The sequence below is a fragment of the Amphiura filiformis genome, chromosome 15 (genome assembly GCF_039555335.1).
Source record: "Amphiura filiformis chromosome 15, Afil_fr2py, whole genome shotgun sequence".
Classification (NCBI taxonomy): domain Eukaryota; kingdom Metazoa; phylum Echinodermata; class Ophiuroidea; order Amphilepidida; family Amphiuridae; genus Amphiura; species Amphiura filiformis.
In genome coordinates, this window is record NC_092642.1 from 19,468,554 (window position 1) to 19,490,659 (window position 22,106).

Genomic DNA, 22,106 nt, shown 5'->3' on the forward strand with positions numbered 1-22,106 from the left:
TGCTGGGTTATTTATATTTATTTTTTCAATAAAAATATAGATTTTGAGGGACATTTGAGCATACACAATATATTTAGTACCACCATTTGAAACTAACCCACCCCAATCTATTCAATTAATTGGCAAATCCACAACGATGTAGGCCTATGGCCTGATAGACGACAGCTAAGATCATGTGATTGTCAAATCAGGTTATGTGTTACACCATGCACAATGAATAAGAATGACTGTAATGGTACACAGTGCTATGTAAATTTATATTAAAGAATAAAGGTATTGTTTTTAGCTGCTGGAGGGCATCTATCGTCTCACATAACAAGGGTGACATCATTATTTTAAGTAAATTATGTCAAAAATAATGATGATGTGTGTTATATGAGACAATAGATGCACGACAGCGGCTATATAAAAACAATACCTTTATTCTTATTCTTAAACACTTTAATTCAAATAAATATGTTAATCATAAGTATACCAAATTTTAATCAAATTAAATCTACATTTTATAAGGAATTACCTAGGACTTACAAGTCCTGTTGTTGCTATGCACCTCCGATTGGTTCAAATGGTGCGTAAGAGTATCGCGTCGACATGCATGAGCTAAGGTGTGTGATATTGTGTCATATCACACGGGTAGGAACCAATAAGATTACAAGAACATTCTCAAGTGTTTAAGAATCATCAATACATGACATATTTTACACCTGTTTTTTGACAGATCTCTGCTCCTTTCAACCATGTCAAAATGGCGGCACATGTACATTTGATGCTGGAAGTGGATCATTTACATGCACATGTCCGCCGGGTTTTTATGGAGACAATTGTTCAGGAACAAGTAAGTATTTCTAGATTATTTTAATGAACTCAGCTTCAAAAGAGAGGTTAACAGCTTTATCATATTATCAAAGCTGTTAATGCTATTAAAGCTGGCAATATGTCTGAACATAAAAAAATATTCTAAAATAATAATATTCCTTCAAAAGCCATTTTGGAGTGGAATGAATGGAATGCAAGTCCCCCAGTATAAAATTTGCCCAGTAGACAGAGAAAGTAGACAAAAAAGATAAAAATATTGTTGCCATTGTTCCACAGATCCATGTACTGGTGATAATCCTTGTCAGAATGGAGGCATATGTATAGCAGATGGTGCAGAAACAGCAGGGTACCGGTGTAACTGTCAACGTGGGTTCTTGGGTCCAAATTGTGAAAATGGTAAGTAATGATATTTTTGACTGTATTGCTACATGCTTCATTTAGATCAGGGATGGCCAACTGTTTTGGACTCCCAGGCCACATGGTAAATATCAAATGTCAGGTCTCCACTCGAAGGTTTGCTATGTGGAAAATAAGATTTGCTATGTCAAATATGAAATAAGTTTGGTTAGGGTTGGATTTAGGTTAGAATTAGAGGACGATTTGACATAGCAAACCATATTTTATATGTAATATAGCGAACCATATTTTTGACATAGAAAACTTTGACATAACAAAGCTTTGACATAGCAAACCTTTGACACGTTGAGCTGTAACTATATGCCATGGGGGCAGCATGTGTTATTTGGCTTGAGACTCAGGAATTTGGTGTATTGGCAAGTAGAGATTGACCAAGAAACATAGCCTGACAGGGACAGTCATCATAGACATTACCACCCAATTTTAAATTTGAAGACAGGGGTAAAAAGTGTGTATGAATTATAGTTTGGGCAATTCCTGCAGGCCTACGGATCATGCAGGATATTTTTTGTTGTTGAAATAAGTAACAATTGTGTAGAATTCTTTTAAGGAAGGGCTTCACAGGCTGCTCCTGATTTCAGCAAGCAATGATGTCAGCCCAATGAAATGTCTGTCAAGAAATTTTAATATTTTGCATGCAGTTCAGTTGGATATGTTGTCCGATTTTCACATGGTGCTTTATATCTTGCATAATAAAAAGAAATTGGATTTCAAATGTCCTAGGCTCAAGCAGACAAGTGAAAACACAAACACTGCAATAGAAAGGAGTTGAAAGGGGAAAAAGGAGCTGAAAGGGGTTGAAATTTTCTTTTGGGAAGTTGGTTTTAGGGGGTTGAGTACCAAACCAAATCATTGGTGTGGGTTAATTCTACCCCTGCAAAACCACACTGCTCACCACATGTGCTTCTATTTATTTCTCTATTCAGTATGCCAAGGTTTTGCCTGTGCCAATGGACAATGCATCTATGGAGGAATAGCTTGCGATGGCATACAACATTGTGCGGACGCATCTGATGAATCGGAGTGCTCTATGGTGTGTGGTGTCCGGTGCGATGCCGGGACCAAGTGTCTTAATGCCAGCAAGGAATGTAATGGAGTACAAGAGTGTGCTGATAACACAGATGAACTGGGATGTGAAAGTAAGTGATAGTCTGGAAGTGGGAAAAATAGTATGTCTTAATCCCTTGGACACTACTGGTCATCTAACAGGATTTTTGATTGGTTAATAACTTGAAATGCTCATTTCAATTGCCAATTACATGTATGACAAGGCTTTAAACTATTTATGGTCAAACTTGCATAAATTTGCAGATGATCTTATTGATACCCTCCTTGATTGGTTCAAAATTGGACACAATATTAATTTTGGCCAATCGGCAGGTAGTTCTCATATGGTTAATCGTTTTATGGTACACATTTGTCTCAGAGAAATGACCAATTTGACCAAATTGTTAGTATTGGTTGAAATGTTGTAAAAGCATCTATAAATTGTGGGATTATAGTGCAGCCCACAGGCCTATACACATTTGTTGAAAAAAATTTGTAATCAATGCTTTTCAATTATTATGAGCATGTCAAGCTTATTTTGACTGAGATTGAGTCAGTAGGGAGGCTGCATTCTGTATTGGATTTCAATTCTTCACAGACTCCAAGAGACTTTTTTTTAACATAACTTGACCTGATAAAAAGGATTTGATACAGACTTCTGGAGGTATGTAGGGTGGATAAAAACAAGTGAGAATTTTGTGAGCCCTCTATAACAGGTAGGCACTTATTTTCCGGAAGAGCCTGTTTTATGAAGATTTTATTCTTGCCCCCCCCCAACAAAAAAGTGTTTTTGTATGCATATGTAGCCCATCATACACAACTAATCAAACGGAATTGTGGGGAAACTACCTTGCTATTGGTCAGGCATCCCCAGCAACAGTTTTCATAGTTTCCAGGTTTAAACAAATTCAAGATTGATTCATGTGGGCCTTGTTTTACACTTGATGACTCCTATCTGTGAGACTCTATTATTTAAAGGGGGCATGGTAAAGTTGTAAATTGTTCAATTTTAGTGGCCAAGGGTAGTATCATTGAGATTCTGTGCTCTGGCTCATGATTTTAAGAATGTTACATAATTCAGTTAAAATCTTTGCCAATCTTTTTCACTTATTGATCATCTGAAATCCATGCTTCATAATGTTATTACTATTTTTGTGTGTCATGTGCCTATTTTACTGACTCTTTGTTAAATTATTTGCTGTATGTCACTATGAAATCTTCTACACGAACCTCTCTTTGTAAAATCATGCTATAACTGAATCATTTTGAATCTGAGAACAGAGATCACCACTTTTAGTTTTCCCTGTATACTGCCCTCAATAGTTCACCAATAAATAAGTTCATAGTCAGTGATCTGATATGCTGCCCTCTGGTTCTCCACTTTTAATGCTCTGCATGCTGGCCATATAGGCTTCAACATAAAATGTCCCAAGTTTTGAGATATTTTCGCAAAATATCAAGAGCTATATCAAGAACCACTGAACCAATACTAGGCTTGTTTTAACTCGCATCCGGCGCGTCTGCGTGGTTTACTCAACCACGCAGACGACGCGAACGCATCGTTGTTTTAACAACGATCGGTGATGAACAACGAGGAAACATGATTGAATCCCTAAATCAGTACCAATATCAGCAGTAGATACCTACTTCATCAGTACTAATATCAGCAGTAGATACTACTTCATCAGTACTAATATCAGCTGTAGATAGCTACATCATCAATATCTATATCAGCAGTAGATACCTACTTCATCAATACCAATATCAGCAGTAGATAGCTACTTCATCAATACCAGTATCAACAGTAGATAGCTACATCATCAATACCAATATCAGCAGTAGATAGCTACTTCATTAAAACCAATATCAGCAGTAGATTCCAACTTAATTAATTATACCAATACCAATATCAGTAGTAGATAATAAATTAATACCAATATCAGCTACTTCAATAATATCAAAATCTTAAGTGGGTAGCTACTTCATCAATGCTAACATCATCAGCAGACTCATAATTCATCACTACCGACATCAAATGCTTAAGTCAGTTATTTATAGTGCACGGTGCCAAAATCCTAATACCTCTGAACAAATTGTTGCTGTATGCTGTGATCACAAATAACACCAGAATCCATTAAAAACCAACACAGGAACTTTCAGCTAAGAAGCCACACCCTTGAAATGCCACGGTAAACTACCCCAGCCAGGATCAGCTTCTTGAGTTTTGTATGGGATATTTTTACTATATAATCCATATACCTTCCTCGAGTCAGTAAAGTCAAATCAAATTGTGCGACTTTCTCTAACACTATTACTCTTTGCAGGAATCTGTTATGCTAGTTCGATTCCATGCATCATTTCCTTTCTGAAAATGTATACTTTTGTATACTGCTCATTATTACATTTAGAGATACAATAAAAAATAATATCAAAATTACTGACTCCGAGAAAAGTATACAGACCATAGTTTAGTAGTGCTATTATTAACAGAAGGTAGCAATGGTGTATATATCATGTTGCACCTGATCTCATTTCTGTGTTGTTTATGATTGTTTGCTCACAACTTGTGAATTAGTGTGAACAATGGTCTAATCAGAGTGGAAGTAGGGAACATGAACCCCTGTCAGGATCCTGACTTCTGTTGGATTCTCTACAGAGTCACACAAGCGGGTGATATTGTTTTATCAAAAGTTTGCAGCATAGTCCATCACATCACTTACTGATGTGTGCATTGTTTATCACATGAAATGAACCACATCACACCAGGCTCAGTCCTTTGTCATTTACAACTGCGTATGTTATTTGTCTTATGCTTATTGTAATGACTGAAAAAATAAAGTATTCGTATCATGTTGGACTCATGAAAATCTTCATGCACGACTCTGCTTGTGCGCTATAGCATGACTTCCCATCGTGCCTGTGTGTTACCTCACCATTGTGACAGGATCATGCTATGTGTTCTAAAAAGTTATGTTTTGAAAAAGACAGTCAAAAGGTTAATTTGGATGCAAGTGGTTTTCCAAGTAAAGTGTTGGATGTGTGTCGTTAGACCAATAGACCTATAAAATAAACGCTGTGTCAGACAAAAGTCTTTGAACATGGCAAAAGTTCCAAGTCAGCAAAAACATCTAAATCCAACGATGCTCAGGTCTTCATCAGTGCTCGGGCACTGATGCGGATGTTTTTGCTGACTTGGAACTTCTGTCTGACACAGCGTTTATTTTATAGGCCTGTTGGTATAACGGCTCACATCCAACACTTTAGTTGGAAAACCACTTTTATCCCCTACTATGTGTGGGACGTAGCAACCTTGCCTTCTAATTTGAATGCAACTGTGCATGCAATCTCGGACACGCCTGCTCAGTCACAGACCACCAGATTATGGTGGTAAGTCTGACTTTTTTACACATGAGCTTCTCAGTCTAATGAGGTACTACTATCTCATCATGTGATTCAATTGGCCTTCTGAACCCTTTTCAGGGATTCAAATCCGAGAACCTGAGAACCGGTTCTCCTGAAGGTTCTCGCTGGATTACAACTAGGAGAACCAAAATTGGTTCTCGTAAACTTCCAAGTCTCATATCGCATGTTGTGTTATATTTTACCTTCCTTTACTGCAACGGAAACATGGATTTAATAATCTTATTAATTCAAAAATATAATTCTGAAATGTTGGGAAAAAAAGACAATGTTTCTTCATCATTATTAACTGTCAATTTTACGATCACAAATGGAAACCCACTGACTTTACAATTCTCGCAAAAACCCTTTACGAGAACCTAATCAGGTTCCCACGATTGATTACAAAATTGAACCCCTAGCTTCTCAGTCTAATGAGGTACTATTTCATTATGTGATTCAATTGGTCTTCAGAACACTTTCTATTTTTGTGTATACTGCATCACCAAAACAGTGTAAAAGCACTCTGGTACATAGGTGTAAGGGACTGGTCAATATTCATGTTAGGGGGATTGGGAAATTTAGGGGGAACACCTCTTTTCTAGGAAATACAACACAAAATTTAATATGCAGGAAGTTGAGAATAAGGGAACATAATCTTTTTGAGCCAAGGCAAGGGAAATGCATTCCCGCAAACTATTAAACAGTCTCTAAGTGGCCGACTATAAAATTTCAGAGGCACAGCAGGCTTTTTCAGGATTTTAACCCTCCCAAGTTATCCTATAGATTTTAAAGTGGGAATCAGTTTTAAGAATGTTTTTTATTGAAAAATATTGATAAATAGTCCAAATCAATCCTGACCAATAGCTTAATAAGGTAGTCCACTTCCACTCTTTTGTTAATTCAAGTGTGACAAATTCAAATCTTCCTTATATGTTATTGATATGTTTGATATCAATATTGCATTTGGTTCAATCAGAGAATACATAAGCATTGGGCTGTTCCAGTTGAAATCCATACACCCCCCTGTGTAAGACATGACCTGGATCTTCCACACAGGGATGTAGATTAGTCACCTATTCAGGTAACCCTATTTGAAATTCACACTCCTTGTGTAGAAGATTAAGGTCATGTCTTCCATAGGGGTGTATGGATTTCAACAGGAATAGCCCATTAGGTGTGCCACTTCTGATACTTACACAATTATGTGTTATAACCCATGCATGATTTATGTACAAGCCTATACTATTGAACTTGTTCAATCAATGATAAAATTTTGTAGGTTCGCGCGCATGTTACCATGCATATTTAAAAACTACTTGTGAATTATGAACAATGGCCTAATCAGAGTGGAAGTAGGGAACATCCTGGCTTTCCCCCCCTATACAAAAACATATTGACCAATATTATTGTGATATTAAAGAGATATGCAATCAATGTGTGTCGCCAGCCTACCAAGACTTCTTCCATGCCAAACTCAAAAACAGCAACAAGTCTTGAACAACGCAGAAATGCAACTTGATATATACACCACTGCTGCCCTGTGTTATTTTCTTAAACAATATTGTTTTATTTAAGTTCTATTTTATATTTTAGTGTTCTTATCTGTTGTTTTGATGATCACAAGCTTTCAATACCTTACTTACACTAATTATTACCCCATAATGACCAATTACAAAGTATATCATTGCATAAAATAACAATATTAATACAAAAATACACAAGTCAATCTTTGGATGTTTCTCATTTTGCATCTGATGAAAATAAGCTGCACTAGGGTCATAACCGGGGATGGGAGGGAGGCAGTGGAGAAACCCCTTGGCAAATAACTTTGGTAAAACAAAGATAAAAGAGTAAACATTAATGTTAAATCAGTCCCTTTTAGATCCCCTTTCCCCTAACCAGGCTTTCTGTAAAGTGTGCCAAGGGTGTATGCCTGTGCCTATATAAACCACTATGCCCCCTTTTCTGAAACCACTATGCCCCCCTTTTCCCTACACATTTTTTTATATAGGAATTAATAATATAAAAGTCAAACCAAAATCAAAGACATCAGTCAATAACCCGAATAAAAGATACAATTGTGGGTGTGATCCCAGAAGACAAGCCAAAATGATATTTCCTTAAACTTGTTAAATGTGTTCAATTTGTGAAAAAAGCCCTTGAAACTCAACATATGTGAATGCACCAATAAGGCCAAGATAAAATACAAAAGAATACTGACCCTAATTTTGGAAATCCCAGAAAAAGGGTTTTTATCCCAACATTTTTGATATCCAGAAAAGTTTTTTTTAACAGTTTCTTCACACTTCTAAACTGTTTTAAAAACATGAATTAAGTGGTATACAGTAGATAAACATCACAATTCACACTTTGTTGGGCTATTTATTAAATAAGCCATACATGTTTCGGCTATGACCTTTCAAAAAATTATATAAAAACTCTTACATACCCCTTGGAGGTGATCTATGAAGAATCAAACATTATTTTTTCTTGACCTAAATATCCAAATTTGGGGCCATAACCGACCCAGGACAAGGGAAACCCAAGGCATAGAAGACGATGAAATAAATGTCATTACTGTAGATCTTACAAATCATATGGTTGGAGTACGATCATTTTAAACTTTGAATAAAGTGATCAATACTATTGAATGTGTAAGTCACAGTTATCACACCCTTGATTGCATTCATGGACGTCAGGGATAAGCCAACAATCAATTACACATGGACTAAATGTAAAAAGTTCTGTGTAATATAATATTGAAAGAAACATGCTTTTTAAACACCATTTATCATGCCAAATTCTTTTGCATTTTTGCCAGTGAAACATATTGTAATGAATAGATAGGAAAGGTAGAATGTTTTCTATCACATTTTTTCCCTCTCTATTTCATATTCAAATTGTTCCATTTTTCCCTGTATCAAATCCAAATTACTGATATTGATGTGATTGAGTTAAATTTAGATCTTGTCACAATATTCAAGTTGCAGACTCCGCATGAGTTATCTAAGCGATAGAAAACAGTATGTAAATTTTAATACCAGCAAATCTGAACTACAAAGTATAATATGTGGTGTCCCACAAGGCTCAATATTAGGCCCTCTACTTTTTATTCTGTATATCAATGATATAACTAATGCGTCCGAGTTTGTTAGACTTCACACTATTTGCCGATGATACAACAATTTTGTACTCAAGTGATGATATTGTAAATGACATATCGATGATTAATAAGGAACTATCAGAAGTAAGCAACTGGTTCAAGTCAAACAAACTCTCGGTTAATGCTAGTAAGACTAATTATATGATTATGGGTACCCCAAAAATGACTTGATGGAAAACTCTGATGATGGTACGTCTCACAAAAATGCAGATATTATATTAGACAATGTTAAACTACAAAGAGTAACTAAGACCAAATTTTTAGGAGTTATAATGGATGAAAATCTTACATGGAAATGTCATATTGATGGAATATCAAAAACAATTTCCAGGAATATTGGCATAATTAACAAACTGAATTTTTACATGCCTGAACGGGTTTTGCAAACATTATATTGTACTCTTGTCTTGCCATATATTAATTACGGGATTCTCATTTGGGGGAACACGTGTAAAACATATCTTGAGAAAATACACAAGCTTCAAAAATGGGCTGTGAGAACCATATCCAATAGCCACTATCGAGTCATTCTGGGCCACTTTTTCATAAATATGATTTTTAAACGTATTTGACACCTACAAATTAGAATTAGGTGTATTTATGTACAAATACTGTCTCAATCAATTACCAAACTCGTTTAATAACTTCTTTACTAAACGTTCTGATATCCACAGCTATCACACAAGAAACAGCAACAATTATAATCAAACAAGAAATAAAAAGGTTTTTACTGATCAAGCGGTCAGAACCACAGGCCCAATCCTGTGGAACTCCCTAAACGAAAATGTCAAAGAAGCTAAATCATTGAAAAACTTTCGAAAAAAATACAAATTGCATCTTTTCTTATCATACATTTAATTCTTGGAGCAAATTTTTAAGTTTTATGTGTCTTGTGTGATAGTCTTTTTATTTTGCTTTTCATTTTTCCGTCTTATAAAAGGGGTTGGTCAATTCTGGCCTTATTGGCCTTTCGATCATTCCCTCCATAATCGTTTCGTTTAATCTTTCTTTGTAATAATGTATCCAATAAGTATTTGTCTGTTTGTTTGATTATGGAAATAAAGTTGAAGTTGAAGAAGTTGAAGTTGAAGTTTTGCGGGATCCGAATTTTGTTCCACAGTGCGAGAATCAATCTTCATGCTTGCGGAATAAATTTGCGGGAATCATTTGATTCTTGCAAATCCACTTTTGTGTGAACTACAAAATTTGCGAGAATCAACTTTGATTCACGCAAATCTGTTTACGAGAATCTTTATGAGAATAGATGCTCAAATTCTGACCATGTTTTGTTGTTTAGAATCATTAATTTTCACATTTTTACACATGTCTAAGTTTGCACAAACTGAATTATGATGCTGAAAATATTCAATGACTGACTGTGGAGGTCTATGGGATTAAAACTGAGACTTGCAAATATATAAAAAGCAAAACATTTGGAATTAAACAGGTTGCCACTGTCACATTGAATACAAAAATTGTTCAGCTATTTATCTTTTCCCCTTTCTGCATCATTTCATCTTGAAATTCATGATACCACAAACAAATCAAAATATCCATATGGCCAAAACTTCTGTGTGGCGCTAGGCAAAGCAAGCTGACTGGTTGGTGTGCTGCCTGATTGTGTGCTAGCTAGCCAGCCTATTAGCTAGCCTTACTTGCCTCGCTGCACACAGGTCCATAAACACAGAGACAATACCCTCCACCCACAGATAGGAGATAGGCTACCTAACCATAACATAGAGTGAAGTGAGAGCTCTGGCTAAACACGCACGCATGCGCTTGCATACACATGGGTGAAATGGGAATACTTAGGAACCTATGGATCTAATCTGTGCCTTTGATCATCCCTAGCCCATTGCATGCTGTATGGGTCATTTGGTGTTGTGCTTGCTATAAGCAAACTGTATGCCTTGTGTATGAACACAAGTGGATAAGACTAAGCTTCTAAGTGCGGAGTTGAATTTCTGACCAAATCAGTCAAGATGTTTATAAGAACTTCAAAGTGGTCTTCTTTATGATGATGATCAGTGAACGGATTACTGATAACTTTATCTCAAAGTGCAATGTTGATTAACGTCAAACACAGAACTCGTGCAGTTCTACGCAGCGTTACTACTAATACTCATATCTTAAGTGCAATATTTTTGGACATCGCAAGAACGATTCACACATCGTCAGGATGCGGGGAGGTGACTTGATCGCATCGATGTTACGTTATTATGTGGATGTGATTGTGCTATTTTTCCTGCCTTCTTTTTTACCAGGTATGTGTAAACCAAATCCATGTTACAATGGGGGATTGTGTACGGAGGTGCTGAATGATAATAATGTACCCGATTTTGAATGTAGATGCACCCCCGGGTATTGTGGGAAAGATTGCAGGGATACTAGTGGAGAAGGTAAGTAATCTCCTAATCTTTTATTTATGCTTCAAGATCTGGGATTATCTTTATCTATCTCTTTTCTTCTGTCTGGGTGTCTGTCTGTCTGTCTGTCTGTCTATCTATTTTCATCTGTCTGTCTGTCAGTGTGTGTGTGTACGTGTGTGTCTGTCTGTCTATCTAATTTTATCTGTCTTTCTGTATCTCTTTTCATCTGTCTTTCTGTCTGTATCTCTTTTCATCTGTCTGTCGGTCTGAGTCTGTCTGGATGTCCGTCTGTCCATCTCTTTTCATCTGTCTTTCTGTCTTGGTGTCTATCTCTTTTCTGTCTTTGTATCTCTTTTCATCTGTCTTCTTTGCCTGTCTGTGTGTGTCTTTTATTCTATATTTGTCTGTCTGTGTGTCTGTCTGCATGTCGGGGTGGCTATATGTGTGTCTGTGTATCTCTTTATGTCCATCTCTGTCTTTTATGGCCTAAATGTGCCTCTCTCTCTCTGTCTTCTGTCTGTCTCCTTTGCTCTCTCACAATGCCAATCTTCCTCTGTCTCTCCCCTCACTGTCTGTCTCACATTTGCTCTCTGTCATCTTTGTGTCTTTCTCCCTCTCAATTTGTCTCTATCTCTGTATCTGTCTGTCTCTCTGTCTGTGTGTTTGTCATTTTATCTCCTAGGCTTCTCTCCTCCCACTCTATGTACATGTCTGTCTGTATATAAAGCCACTTTTGTCTGTACATGTCTCTCAAAATATATTTTATATATCTCGGGGCTCTATCTCTTGGTATTCATTATCTCTTTCTCTTAGCAGGGATAGATTTATTATACATGTACTTATGATACAAAACAAATGCAACATGATTGATTATTCTGCAGGCTGAATACATGTTATTGATGCATTTTAACATCATGCTATTTGAAGCTGGATAAACAGAGTTCATAAAACTGAAAAGTCTAGCCTGCTCTTATTTAAAAATAGCAACATTGGCATCCTTACTTTTTTTTGGTTTGGTTTTGAATAGATTTTTTCCTTTTATATAATATCCAATTTATATCGCGTGACAAGTCAAATTACTGCAGTGATTCATTCAAGAAACAGTAAATTTCAAAGTTTTATCATCTAGGCTGATGGTATTCATGGCAACTCATAACTTTTTAATATTAATTTTACCAAAATTCTTATGTATTTGAAGCTTGATGTAGGGTTGTTAAATTATAGACATTGGTAGCAATTTTATCTGTAACCATGGTTACTTGTCTCATAACAAGGATGGAAGTTTGTCAGAAATTTCTATTTCTTGAACGATACATTTTTTTTTTTGATATGCATCTGAAATAATGAACAAAAAATGTCAAACTGTAAAGATATTTTAAAAAGTGTTACAAATTGTCCTCATACATTTTACAATATTGATACATTAATATTTTCCCATCACATATGATCATGTTATTTTATTTTATGTTGCTGTCAAACTTTAAATCTGAACGATTAGGTAATCACAATTGGTGGTATTTATATCAAACTTCCAACACTATGGACCACAATGGCCTCATCCCAATTACATAGTTCAATAACCTCAATTAAACACTCACATTACAATTTTGACCTCAGGTTGCATAGTATGAGTTTTTGTACCCAAATTTTCAAAGGACATTCAATGAATGTACAAATGTATTGGGGTTAAAGAACTGTGCCCTGATAGATGAAAATGTTGTGGATCCTAGTGCAACTGACTAGTGAGTGTAGACGGTTTCTGTTTATGTTACCGTGCAGAAGTACGCTTGATAAAACAAAGTCAACTTTCTCATCAAGTCTTGGCTGCACTCAGTCAATAGATCTGAAAAAGTTTGAGAACTTAATTTTGAGAATTTAATTTTGGCACACACAGGAAATGAGATATGTGAAAACGTTTGTTGATTTTAAGCAGAAAACATTAAGTAAAAACAAAAGCTTAATTTTATATAAAAATCGGTAAAAGTATACTTTGACAGTCATGTTTGGGGATTGGGGTCAGAAATATTGTAATAGTTGTGAGAGATTAAATAAATTTCTTCTTATCGCCACCTATATTTCCATTACTATATTCTCTTATTTTGTTAATGTTTTTGTGGGTGTTAGGGACTGTATTTTGTTTGTTTGTTTTATGTGTGTTCATTTACTTGTTACTATTTGCTTAATTATCTAATTGTTTGTGTCGACAGTGAAATTGGTCATTTGTCTAACATCTAACAATCTTTTAAGCTAAAATACTAACAAATGAAAATTATTTTAAAAGTAAAATAAAATTGTATAATCTAAAAAATGCCACTGAACAGGTTCTCAATTGATATCGGTAGAAAAGTTTTAGACATTTGTAATGTGTAAAGCAAACATTACAATTTCTTAAAATAACAAAGAACATTTGACGTGTTGTAGAGCAGAAATGAACAAAGCCTCTCATGTTTCTAGCAAACACAGATTGATAGTAATACTACAGTAAAAATGAAAATCAACAGAGACATATTGCAATACATATTGGAACAATTTTAAGCCTAAAGCAAAGTGTGTTGTGTGGACTGGCATCACAATCAACCAATATGTGCTACTTCTCAATGCAATATGTTGTTGGAAAACAAATTATTTTTAAGCATGTGAGGGATTATTAATAAAAAACAGCTTCTTAGCTGATTTTTTCAGCTGTTGTTCAAATGCTTTTCTCTTTAAATATTAGTGTTACTGTTATGTTCTACATTTTTAGTACCAGGTATGTGTATATTTTTGGGGTTGGTGTTTATGATTTTGTTTATTTCTTTGTTTGTGTGTTCATTTATTTGTTTGTATGTGTGTATAAAAATATGCAGGTGACAACCATATCAAAATCAATTAACGTATGGGACAAAACACGGAAACAACTATTTCAATGTTCAAACAAAAATCTCACTCTATATTTTAATTGCCCGAACAAGTGTAATTTATAGGCATGGTAAAGGAAAAATCACAACATAGAGAAAGAATACGATGTTGATATATGTATCAGGTAGGATATCAAAAGTATGGGCATCAAAACTGCTCATCACATAATGATACCTATCATATTGCCTGCAATTTATATGAAAAACAATTCCTCTTTTAGAGTATCACAAGACTTTGTAAGTTCATATGTTCATAAATGTGACCTTCCAAAATATGTCTGATGTTAATGCTGCTGCGCTGTATTTAATTTAACAAATACCAACCACAATTTCAATCAAAAATCACAATGTGCTAAAAAGTTAGTGCACTATATTGTCTGAGACAAATTTATGAGGTATATTATTCTCAGATAATGTCCTATCTACACTACATGTAGGATGTCTAACATGTCGTTTTCATCATTTTAACACTAATGACCACTCTTAAGTATCATTAATGATGTTGTCCACTCTTAAGTATCATTAATGATGTTGTCCTTTTCCATCAAACATAAATGACATGATGTCAGTACAATTAGGTATCAGTAGATGGTACCATAGCCAATATAACACTCCATCTACTATTGATCTGTTTGAGTGCATTCAATAACACTATCACTATTTAGGTTTTAATATAAGATACATTATGCTCAGGGCAATATTGGGCACCAATCAATTCACCTGTGTACACATGGGTACATAGGACCAGTAGGTTTTACTATTAGGCCTACATTAAAATGAATGTGGTCATTTTTGTGTAAGGTTTTTTTTTTTGCTTTGCCAATTTTGAACTTGTTTTCAAATTTGTGATTTTGACTTTTCTTACCTAGATAGACCTATCAATAAAGAACATATTTGCATGTGGCTATTTTCGTGGTAGCTGTATTGGGCATGAAAATTAATGCTCTTCCAACATTTGCACTTTAAAAGTAACCCTGACAGATGGGGACTGAGTGCATGTTATTGACTGCTCAAATAATGCATAATTATATGAAGTGGTTTAATAAAAACATAACAATTATGTAGAGGTAACAACAGGGATTGCCAAGGATCACAACATTCAAACTTGCTTTAAAATTGCTATCAGTGATCCTAATAAAAGTGTAAAAATATTAGAAATTTGTAGCAGTAGGATGAAATAAAGTATCAAATCTTATTTTTATTTTTAATGAAAATTGACAGCAAAAGTAAGATAGTGAAAAAATTGTGAAAAACTGTTAACTTAGGGTTTATCTTATCCTGTAAGAGAGCACAAAATATGAATAGTATTAGAGTTAGGGTTAGGAATTAGGGTTAAGGTAATGGTTAGGGTTATGGTAGGATTAGGGTTAGGGTTAGGATTAGAGTTGGGATTTGTTTGGTGTTCTCTTTAATACACGAAGGATACACCTAACTGTGAGACTCCAATTGAGATTACTGTAAGTGTCCTTATGGACTGAAATTATCAGTATTAGCTAAAGTGCCAAACGTTTCCTCTTATGTAGGATAATTTCCGGGGGTCACTCCCATTGTGGCCTGTACACCATCCGTGATAATCATCTTTTGAAATGCACCCTAAACAAGGATTTAACCCTTGGCTAAAACGATACCCTAAATAGGTAACATGCGCCTGTTTTCACACCCTAAACAGGGATTTTATACCCTAAATTTCATTTCACGTATTAGCAATTGCAATTTTGCTACCCTATTTTCCTATTTTTCATGTTTTTGACACCCTAAACACAATACGCACTTATCGTGCCTACCAACGAAAAAACTGCCCTTTTTACGTGTTTTTTTATCGCGGATGGTGTACAGGCCACAATGGGAGTGACCCCCGGGATAATTTTGGTGTTATCCTCATGACTTGTAGAATATGAATAGCAAACTCACACTTACTGAATATACAAGAACTGTCTTTAAACAGACAATGCCACAGATGAAGCTTTATGATAAGTTTGCATTAATGTTAAAGTGCCTTGAATACTGATAACTTATTTTGTGTGTGGAGTAAATAACCAGGCGGGAAATACTAGTATATCTTGATAAATACCACCAGAAATACTGTGAAATACTCATTTCGAAAACTGAATTTACTTTTGAAATGTGTGCTAAATACATTTAAATAGTGAGTAAAAATATGCAAAGATTTGGCAAATCACTACATGATAGGTGCCAATAAATGGAAAATTGGTGGCTTGTAAAACACTCCTTAACCCCATGAGAACTACCTGCCGATTGGTCAAAAAGAGAAGTTTTCAATATCAATTGGACCATTCAGCAACATTGTTAGAATAATTTCATCACACAAAAAAAGTGGGTGAATTATTTGCAAAGCTCCATTCTGATTGGTGATTAAAGTAAAGATATCATGTAATTGACCAATCAGAGAGAATGTTAGATTGGCAGGTAGTGCTCAGGGGCAGACTTGTACCCGAGTCCAGCTTGTCCGAGTCCGAGCCGAGCCGAGTCCATTTGAATCCGAGTCCGAGCCAAGTCCGAGTCCTTTTGTGTCCGAGTCCGGACTCGAGTCCAAGTCCGGGGGTGCCGAGTCCGAGCCAAGTCCGAGTCCATCAAAATAAGACTTCGAGTCCGGACTCGAGTCCGCTCGAGTCCGGACTCGGTCAGAGTCCATGCCCGAAGGTGGGGGGTGGTCATTCAACATAAATTTGACAGGTATCTATCTGCCTACATGTACTGGCATTGCTTAGTAGGAGCCTATTTGTATAAAAATGGGTCATTTGGTATATAAATGAAAAAGGGGTAATTGGGTATAAAATTTTGAAAGAAGGGGGTCATTTGGTATAACATTTTGAAAAAAAGGAGCAAAATTTTATATTTTGCTTCTATTTTGAAAAATTACATTACAAATTTGCTGAAAACAAATAAAATTTCAAAGTTTCTGCATAATTTTATGGCATTTTGATGATAAAATTGTAGAAAAAGAAGGTCACACTTACTACACCACACCACACACCACTCTCCCTAATACATATCCACCCTAACAAACCCCACCCCATCCCACCTTACCTCACAGAGTTGATATTTCAAAGACTCAACCAACCAACTGTAGACATAATACTTCAAAGGCCCATACACATGAACATGTAACTCCTGAAGCTAAAAACTACATACATGTATGAGACCACCTGTATCAGACAGCATGCAGCAGTCATGTGGGGGTATTGGTGGGTGTGTGGCACACAACATGTAAACGCTCAGTTAACTGGCAACCAGGGACTAGAGAAGTGTCACTAGGCTGTGTGCAGCATACATGTAAATGAATTGTAGTATTGGGACCCGTCATGAGTACGTGAGTACGGGTACGGTCCCGAGCCATGAGTACGGGTACGGGTCCCAGACCATGGGTACGGGTACGGGTACGGGTACGGGTGTGAAGCCATGAGTACGGGTATGGGTACGGGTCCCAGTATGGGTACGGGGACGGGCCATGGGTACGGGTACAGATATTGGGACCCGAATACTTGTATGAGTCCCATTATGGGTACATGGGTATAAACAAAGCTATTGTTATTGATGTAAACATTAATTTATTGGCAATTATACCTTGCTGTAAATACACTCTTTGATGTCATACCATAACAAATGAATAAAACTATTTTGCACCAACAGAATTAGAGAAATTAATTTTGTCATAACAATATACAACATTTTAAGTTGTTCTGTGTGCCATGAGTTGCTGAGACATTTTTATTTGCTAAGAGTAAGAAGTACTCCCATTTACATTAATCAAAAAGATATTGGTGATGGTCTTAGTGAAGGTGGCATATTTTGGGATGTAAAAATCATGTAAACATGTCTGTGTATGGACATAAAGACTGTACAATACTAATTTCAACATACATTTAGCAGTGATATAGCATTCAAATTATTATTCAACATTAACATTATTAAACATCAACTGGATTTCAAATTTGATCCAAAATTTGTAGACTTAATTGTTAATTTTCAAAATTAGTGGATCCTTTCATGCACATCCACACATCCCCAGCACACATCCACCAGATTATCCATTAGCTTAATATAATTATTATCATTAATTATGCACATGGAATAAATTATATTGAAGTTTTATTAATATTTTGCCTATAAGCTCAAATAAATCATACATTTCTGTAAACATGGTATGGCAAAGGAACTCTCTATCATCATGATCATTTGACTCAAATGCAAATGCACACACTGCCCAAGTACATGTGGTGGAAAATGTAGTTTTTATGTGTGCACTTGTGCTAGGTGAGTGTATTTGGATGGCGGAATATTAAAATGATGAATAAATGCTATAATAATGATATCAAAACATGATAACTTGAAATTCACCATAAACAACAATTCTTGAAATGTTTTAGTTCCAGTTTGCTATTTTTTCCTGAGTGTGAATGCTAAATGTAGTATACATGTAGGGGTGGCATGAAGTGTGCATAGGCTGGAGGCTGTCACAATCATGACAATGTAATGTAGGTATCTACACTGTGTAATGTGTTTAGCATAGGGGGCCTACATGTACATTTTGTGTAGCCAGGACTAGATTTACCTTTTTCAGGGCCCTGGGCCAGGCTACAATTTAGGGCACTTGCTATCTGGTCCATGCATCATATGCATTTGTTACTCCCCACCCAACCCCATTAATGTAACCTATGTGTTTTGATTATGTCTATGATTAGAGTACTCAGTGCATGAGTGGAGTTACCAGGCATGTGAGAAGTGAGAGTAGATCTACTCTCACTTTCTTACATGCATGTAGGCAGGTACTATATGGTACCCGTACCCATGGTACCCGTATCCATGGGTACGGGTCCCAGTCCATGAGTACGGGTACGGGTCTGAAGTTCAAATAGGGCATGAGTACGGGTACGGGTCCGGAGCCATGGGTACGGGTACGGAAATTGGGACTCGAGTATGGGTACGAGTACTGGTACGGGTACTACAAGTCTAATTTATAAAAATTAAATACATTATAGAAAACATCATCATCATCATCATCATCATCATCATCATCATCATCATCATCATCATCATCATCATCATCGTCATCGTTATTATCATTGTCATCATCGTTATCATCATTGTCATAATAATAATAATAATGCTAACAGAAATTCACCTTTAATTCTAAACAACTTTTCAAAATTGTCCCACATTAATGTGCAGTGAGCACACAAAACTACAGACACTCTATAGCCTTGTGTGGATGAGTACCAATTTACAGAGTGGGAGCTGAGGTGTATGGTCTAGTGTGCATTTTACTCTCTTTCAGGAGTAAATGGATTGGAAAGTTCATGAAACTAACTTTTATATAGTCCAACTATTTAATAACATTATGCATTTAATTAGCCTAATTATCAATTATTTCATTAATGATAACAATAATATGATTCTGCTAAGTGACAGATAAATCTAAATAATTTGGTGGATATGTAGGATATATGACAGATCACAGATTTGACAGCCCCCCAAGAAAATTAATTTGGAAAATGGCCAAATAAGTAAAGTCAACAAATCTGAGATCTATTTTGACATTTTTAGATAATCATTTCACATTTAACATGGATTTAATTGGACTGGACTTCGGACCGGACTCGGCTTCGAGTCCGAGTCCTTTTAATCCGAGTCCGAGCCGAGCCGAGTCTTTTTGTGTCCGAGTCCGAGCCAAGTCCGAGTCCAACAAAAAGTGACTCGAGTCCGAGTCCGGACTCGAACGATACATCTCTGCTCAGGGGTTAAGAATTAGTTCACTCAGAATACATGGTTTACAAAATATGGACACATCACAAACGTATAAGTGACAGCTTAAAAAAGTATGGAGGACACACCTCATTTCACAAAATAAAAGCGATTAAAAAAGAACTAGAAATGGTGTGAAGTTTTGAACGTTTCCAGTTGTTAACACACATACCAGTGCAAACAATACTGTCCAATAGAACAATATGTGATCCATGTAATTTCACTACAATGGTTTACGCTAGGAAGTCAAACATCCTCATCGGTCAGTACGTAGTTCATTAACCTCACTAGGCTATACATTTCATACAATGACCTTTCAGTAAAATGAGTATATTAGGTACAAAAACTCATACTTCATAACTTAAGGTCAAATTTTGAGGTTTGATTGTTGAATGGAGGTTAATGAACTGTGTCACTAGAAATGAGACCATTTTGGATCTATAACATGCTCATCTGTCAGGACACAGTTCTTTAACCCCAATATTTTATACATTCATACAATGACCTTTGCATATGTTGGGTACAAAAAATCATCCTCCACAACTACAGGTCAAATTTTGAGCTTTGATTGTATAATGAGAGTTATAGAACTTTGCCGCTGAAAGTGACATCATTTTGGTACAAAGGTTTAGCTGACCCAGAAACTACAACGATTATCTACAAGAAACTTGATTTTTACAAGAATATAAAAATGAAATGACCTGCTGATTTGTTTGGTAATTTTAAGTAAACAAGTGGCACCCTAGGTGGTAATTGTAACACTAGTTTGAATACTAGGTATTTGTGTTTTGTTGCATATTTTGTGACTTTTACAACTTGCTGCAGTATCAAAAGCATTACCATAAAAGGGTTAAGGAGCATAAATAGGGCTAATACCATAGCAACAAATTTTACAACTTTTACCGTGATTTTGTTTTTCTTTGAAAATTCTGCAGTGAATTCAAAAGCAACATACATGAAGCAACCGCAACAAAACTTATTTACAGAGAAAAAATACTAGGTTATTAAAGGTGAAACATTATTGTATTTTTTTTTTATAAAGAAGGTTTCTTTTTGAATGCGATTGAACCCATGACTTGTGATCTCTAGAATTATGTCACTGATTCCATGAACCCAAGACATCTGATCTTCTTAACTTTGTATCTGATTATTCATTTATGCTGCACTGTAATCACAGCTTTAATGAAATGGAACTCCCAAAGCTTCTGACTCAGGTAAAGTTGAGTCGAACCCAAGACCTCAAGTCTTAACTCACATGATTGAAGCCTACATTTGTCCCACTATCTAACACTAAACAGTGTACTCATCTGGGACTATGTTTTTCGGAAAAGAACCATCTAGTTTAGTTAAGTCCACTTAGGTTGATTACAAGACTTCTGATCTTCTCAACGTCATAAGCTTTCAAGAGCAGAATAGTCATACCTACTGTCTTAGTACAAGGTCAGATCTTTTGAATCGAGCCCAAGACCTCTGATCATCAACTCCTCACCTAAAGGTTCATATCCCAGCATCAACCATTGCTAGTAGGAATAGAGCCTCATGTCATGGCTTCCATCTCTCCCCAAAGAAACTGTGATCCCATTAACTCACATGCCCAGAGATATATGCCCATTGTCAAGCAACGGTTATAGGAATTGAACCCTAATGCCTACTGGCTTGGTTATTGAAACCAAGACCTATGATCTCTTTAACATCATGCTTAAAGTCTTACTCCACTGTCAATCAATGTTAATATCACACAACCCCACACTCAAACAGAGATATCAAATATAGATACAGTTACTGTTTCTTAAGTTGCTATTTGCTCTTCACAGAACCAAAAACTTTTCCCAAGTTTAAGGTTTCTATTGTGTCCAAACAAAGAATTGTTCTTGATATTTGTACAATCGTCATATATTTGGAGAACCGCTAGCCTGCAGGAATAAAAGTTTACAGTAACAGTTTTTATGTTTGTAACTTGTGGCAAAATTGACTGGGTTTCAAGTCACTGAGTTACTGCATCATGGTGATTTTTTTCTTTTCGTACTGACTGATTGGGAGCGAAATAAGATGAACAAAATTAATACTTTATAATTCGATTGCATGTTATGCAAAGGAATCATTAATTAGTAGAGATTAGTTGCCATGGTATGTAGTGTTGTTTTTATTTTAAATGTATATAATAGCAAGTTGTACATATGTATTTGATAAGGTCAAAATACCTTTGAGAAAAAGGTTGAACATTATGATATA

At 35.8% G+C, this 22,106-nt stretch overlaps 1 protein-coding gene across 1 annotated transcript in view; it reads left to right on the plus strand.

The window, feature by feature from the left end:
* Positions 1 to 22,106, plus strand: part of LOC140171359 (cadherin-23-like) — a 98,980-nt gene that overhangs the window by 8,858 nt on the left and 68,016 nt on the right. The window contains exons 10-13 of the mRNA XM_072194600.1: positions 719 to 835; positions 1,093 to 1,212; positions 2,160 to 2,372; positions 11,110 to 11,244. Coding sequence (XP_072050701.1) covers positions 719 to 835; positions 1,093 to 1,212; positions 2,160 to 2,372; positions 11,110 to 11,244 — 585 coding nt within the window. The remainder of the gene's footprint in view (positions 1 to 718; positions 836 to 1,092; positions 1,213 to 2,159; positions 2,373 to 11,109; positions 11,245 to 22,106) is intronic.